Source organism: Gracilinanus agilis, unplaced genomic scaffold (genome assembly GCF_016433145.1).
Source record: "Gracilinanus agilis isolate LMUSP501 unplaced genomic scaffold, AgileGrace unplaced_scaffold55845, whole genome shotgun sequence".
Lineage (NCBI taxonomy): Eukaryota > Metazoa > Chordata > Mammalia > Didelphimorphia > Didelphidae > Gracilinanus > Gracilinanus agilis.
The window spans coordinates 1-3,671 of NW_025391182.1; the positions used below are offsets into that span (position 1 = coordinate 1).

The window sequence follows — 3,671 nt, forward strand, 5'->3', positions numbered from 1 at the left end:
CTGCTGTCCGAGATCTGGGACGTCCACGAGTGACCGCGCGGTGCTCCCCGCCAGCCCGTCCGGCGCCCCCAGCCGAGGCTCCAGCCACGAGGCCCAGCGCGAGCAGCTCCGAGGCCCCCTCCCGGGCCGGGCCCGGGGCGCCCCCTCCCGCCCTCCCTGCTTCCACAGCGCGCTGCACCTTGAAGGGAAGGGGGCGACGCCTCTGCCTAGGGTCGGGGGAGGCGCCAGGCCCCCCCTATTTAACAAACCAGACGACGCAGAACCTTAATAAAGAGTCAGAAAGAACTGAGCGAGTCCTGGTTGCACCCCCGGGAGCTGGGGGGAGGGGCTCGGTCTGATGGAGGAGACCGCCAGGGGGGAAGGCTTCCTGGAGGAGGGGGCATCCGGAGCGGGCCGGGGTTCCTTCTCTGGGCCATGATGCAGGGAAGCTTGTGGGGATTGGGATGAAGTGTCTGGGAGAGATTTGAACTCGGACCCTCCCCTGCGGTGCCAGTGGCAGCCTTCACGCTGTCATTCAGTTCTCCCAATCCCGGGAGGAGGCCAATGTTGATCCGCACTTTACCGAGGAGCCTGAGGCAGCTGCTGGAGTGACTTGCCCAGGGCTACAGCGAGGATAGCCCTCCTCTTGGGCTGCCTCTGGGGCCGGCGGGGGCGGGGCGGGGCTGGACAGGCGGCGATGACGTAACGGGGATGCCCGGTTTCCACTTCCGCCACACTCGGTATGTCACCGCCCCGTACGTGAGAGCGTGCCCTCGCTGAGAGGAGCGGCCAATCAGTATCCAGCCACGCCGAGGCAGGGCGGGGCGGCCTGCGCGCGCAGGGGTCAAAGGCTGCCGGCGCCGGTGGCGGGAAACGTGAGCCGGAGAGAGACTGGAACGCGGTTCGTAGAAGAGTGAGTGACTGCAGGCTCTGGAGAGGGGGCGCCGGGGCGGAGGGGGGGGACAGGGGCCTCCCCGGCTCGGATCCCAAGCCTGCAGCGGCACCCCGCTCTCCCCTTCCGCAGCATGGAGTCCAGACGGCGACCCGGGCCGGGGCCGGGGCTGCCCGCGGCCAAGCGGCCGCGCGGGGGTGGCGGAGCTTGGGCCGAAGAGGACGAGGTGGCCCCGTCCCAGTTCGAGGAGGAGCTGGCCCTCATGGAGGAGCTGGAGGCGGAGCGGAGGCTCCAGGAGCAGGAGGACGAGGAGCTGCAGCTGCCCCCCGAGGGCGCGCCTGACGGTGAGCCCCGCCCCCGGGCCTGGCCCCGCCCCCTCCATGCTCTCTGGCCCAGCGGATGAGGGGTGTGTCGTGGTCTGTCTGCCAAGGAGCCCAGTCCTGAGCTCGCCCCGAAGGGCCTGCCTGGCCACAGCTCCCAGGGGGCCCACGTGGAGGGCGTCCTGGGCTGGATGGGGCGCTGGAAAGGTGCCGGCTGGGGGAGCGGCACAGCCCGGGTGGGGCCTCCTCCGGCTCTGCCCCCCCACAGTGCTCTCGTCTCGGCCCCCAGGGCAGCTCCCCGCCTCTGCCCGGGATGCTCGGTGGCTCCGGCCAGCCCCACCCGCCCTGGACCCCGGGACCGAAGCCCTCGTGTTCCAGCAGCTCGAGATCGACCACTACGTGGGTGAGTGGGGGTGGTGGGGAAAGGGGGGGTGCTCTGGGCCCGGATCCCCCTGAGCCCAGCTGTCGCTCCCCAGGCTCCCCGCTGTCCTCGCCGCTCCCAGGGACCCCCCATCCAGCCCCTGGCGCAGCCCCCGAGGCCGTCCCCATCCTGCGGGCCTTCGGAGTCACTGATGCTGGAGTCTCCGTGTGCTGCCACATCCACGGCTTCGCCCCCTACTTCTACGTCCCGGCGCCCCCCGGTGAGTGACCGCCTGTCCTGGGCCGACTGCAGAGTGGGCTTCAGAGGGCCCCGGGAGCCCCAGCCCCTCCCAGCACCCCCTAATGCTCCCCTCACAGGCTTTGGCCCCGAACACCTGAGCGACCTGCAGCGCGAGCTGAACTCCGCTGTGAGCCGAGAGCAACGAGGGGGCAAAGAGCTGAAGGGGCCCGCCGTGCTGGCCGTGGAGCTGTGTGCCCGCGAGAGTGAGTGTGCCCGTGCCAGGGGGCGGAGGGGTGGGCACAGGGCCCGCCGTGCTGGCCGTGGAGCTGTGCCCACAAGAGTGAGTGTGCCCGTGCCAGGAGGATGGGGCAGGCGCGGTGCCCACGGGCAGTGCCTCAGCAGCTTCCTTGCTCCCTCTCTGCCCCAGGTATGTATGGCTATGTGGGCCGGGGCCCCTCCCCCTTCCTGAGGGTGACGCTGGCCCTGCCCCGCCTCGTGGCGCCCGCGCGCCGCCTGCTGGAGAACGGCATCCGCCTGCCCGGCCTCGGCTCCCCCAGCTTCGCGCCCTACGAGGCCAACGTGGACTTTGAGATCCGGTGAGTGGCCTTGGCCTGCCCCGGGGGGTCTCCCACTTGCTCCCGCCTTCGCCCCGGCCGCCTGGGGGTGTCCTGGAGGATCGTGACGGCAGGGCCTCGCACCCAGGTTCATGGTGGACGCCGACATCGTGGGCTGTAACTGGATCGAGCTCCCGGCGGGAAAGTACCGGCTGAGGACGGAGGGGAAGGTGAGGCCGTGCCTGGCCGAGGGGGGCCGGGCAGGCTCGTGCCGGCTACCCCGCTGACCTCCCCCCCTGCCCCCAGGCCACACTGTGCCAGCTGGAGGCGGATGTGCTGTGGGCAGACGTGGTCAGTCACCCTCCTGAGGGGCCGTGGCAGCGGATCGCGCCCCTCAGGGTGCTCAGCTTCGACATCGAGTGCGCCGGGAGGAAAGGTCCGGGCCGGGGTCTGGAGCGGGGAGGGCTGGGTGGGGGAGGGGAGCTGGGCGGGTGGGCCTTCGTCACCCGCAGCACCCCGCAGGCATCTTCCCGGAGCCGGAGCGGGACCCCGTGATCCAGATCTGCTCCGTGGGCCTGCGCTGGGGGGAGCCCGAGCCCTTTCTGCGCCTCGCCCTGACCCTGCGTCCCTGCGCCGCCATCCTGGGCGCACAAGTGCGCAGCTATGAGCGCGAGGAGGACCTCCTTCAGGTGACGCCGCCCCTCTCAGCCCTCGGCTTCGGGGGGCCCCCGGGACCTCTGGGGCCCCCGGTGACCCCCCCCCCCCGTGTCCCACCAGGCCTGGGCCAACTTCGTGCGTGCCCTGGACCCCGACGTCATCACTGGCTACAACATCCAGAACTTCGACCTGCCCTACCTCATCTCCCGGGCGCAGACGCTCAAGGTGAGGGAGGGGCATGCGCGGGGGGGGGGGCCTCCCTCTCCCCCTCGGGCCACCACAGCCCCCCCTCCGCTACCCCCTCTCCAGGTCTCAGCCTTCCCCTTCCTGGGCCGCATCTCCGGCCTTCGCTCCAACATCCGGGACTCGTCCTTCCAGTCTAAGCAGACGGGCCGGAGGGACAGCAAGGTGGTCAGCATGGCCGGCCGGGTGCAGATGGACATGCTGCAGGTAGGGGGCGACCCAGGGGGGTCCCCGCTGAGGCACAGCCCCCCCGCTCAGCCTCGGCCCCCCTCTGCTCCCCCCAGGTCCTGCTGCGAGAGCACAAGCTCCGCTCCTACACCCTCAATGCTGTCAGCTTCCACTTCCTGGGCGAGCAGAAGGAGGACGTGCAGCACAGCATCATCACCGACCTGCAGGTGCCCCCGCGCAGCCCCCGGCCTTCTGTG

At 71.2% G+C, this 3,671-nt stretch overlaps 1 protein-coding gene across 1 annotated transcript; it reads left to right on the forward strand.

Moving 5' to 3' along the window:
• Positions 1-1,004: 1,004 nt before the first annotated feature.
• On the forward strand, positions 1,005-3,641 carry LOC123256073 (DNA polymerase delta catalytic subunit-like; the record flags this gene model as incomplete). Its single annotated transcript, XM_044684763.1, has 11 exons — positions 1,005-1,215; positions 1,481-1,594; positions 1,668-1,832; positions 1,930-2,055; positions 2,220-2,388; positions 2,495-2,576; positions 2,653-2,782; positions 2,869-3,035; positions 3,124-3,228; positions 3,313-3,453; positions 3,531-3,641. Coding segments are annotated over exons 1-11 (1,521 nt in total), but the record flags the coding sequence as incomplete, so codon positions are not given.
• Positions 3,642-3,671: the final 30 nt, after the last annotated feature.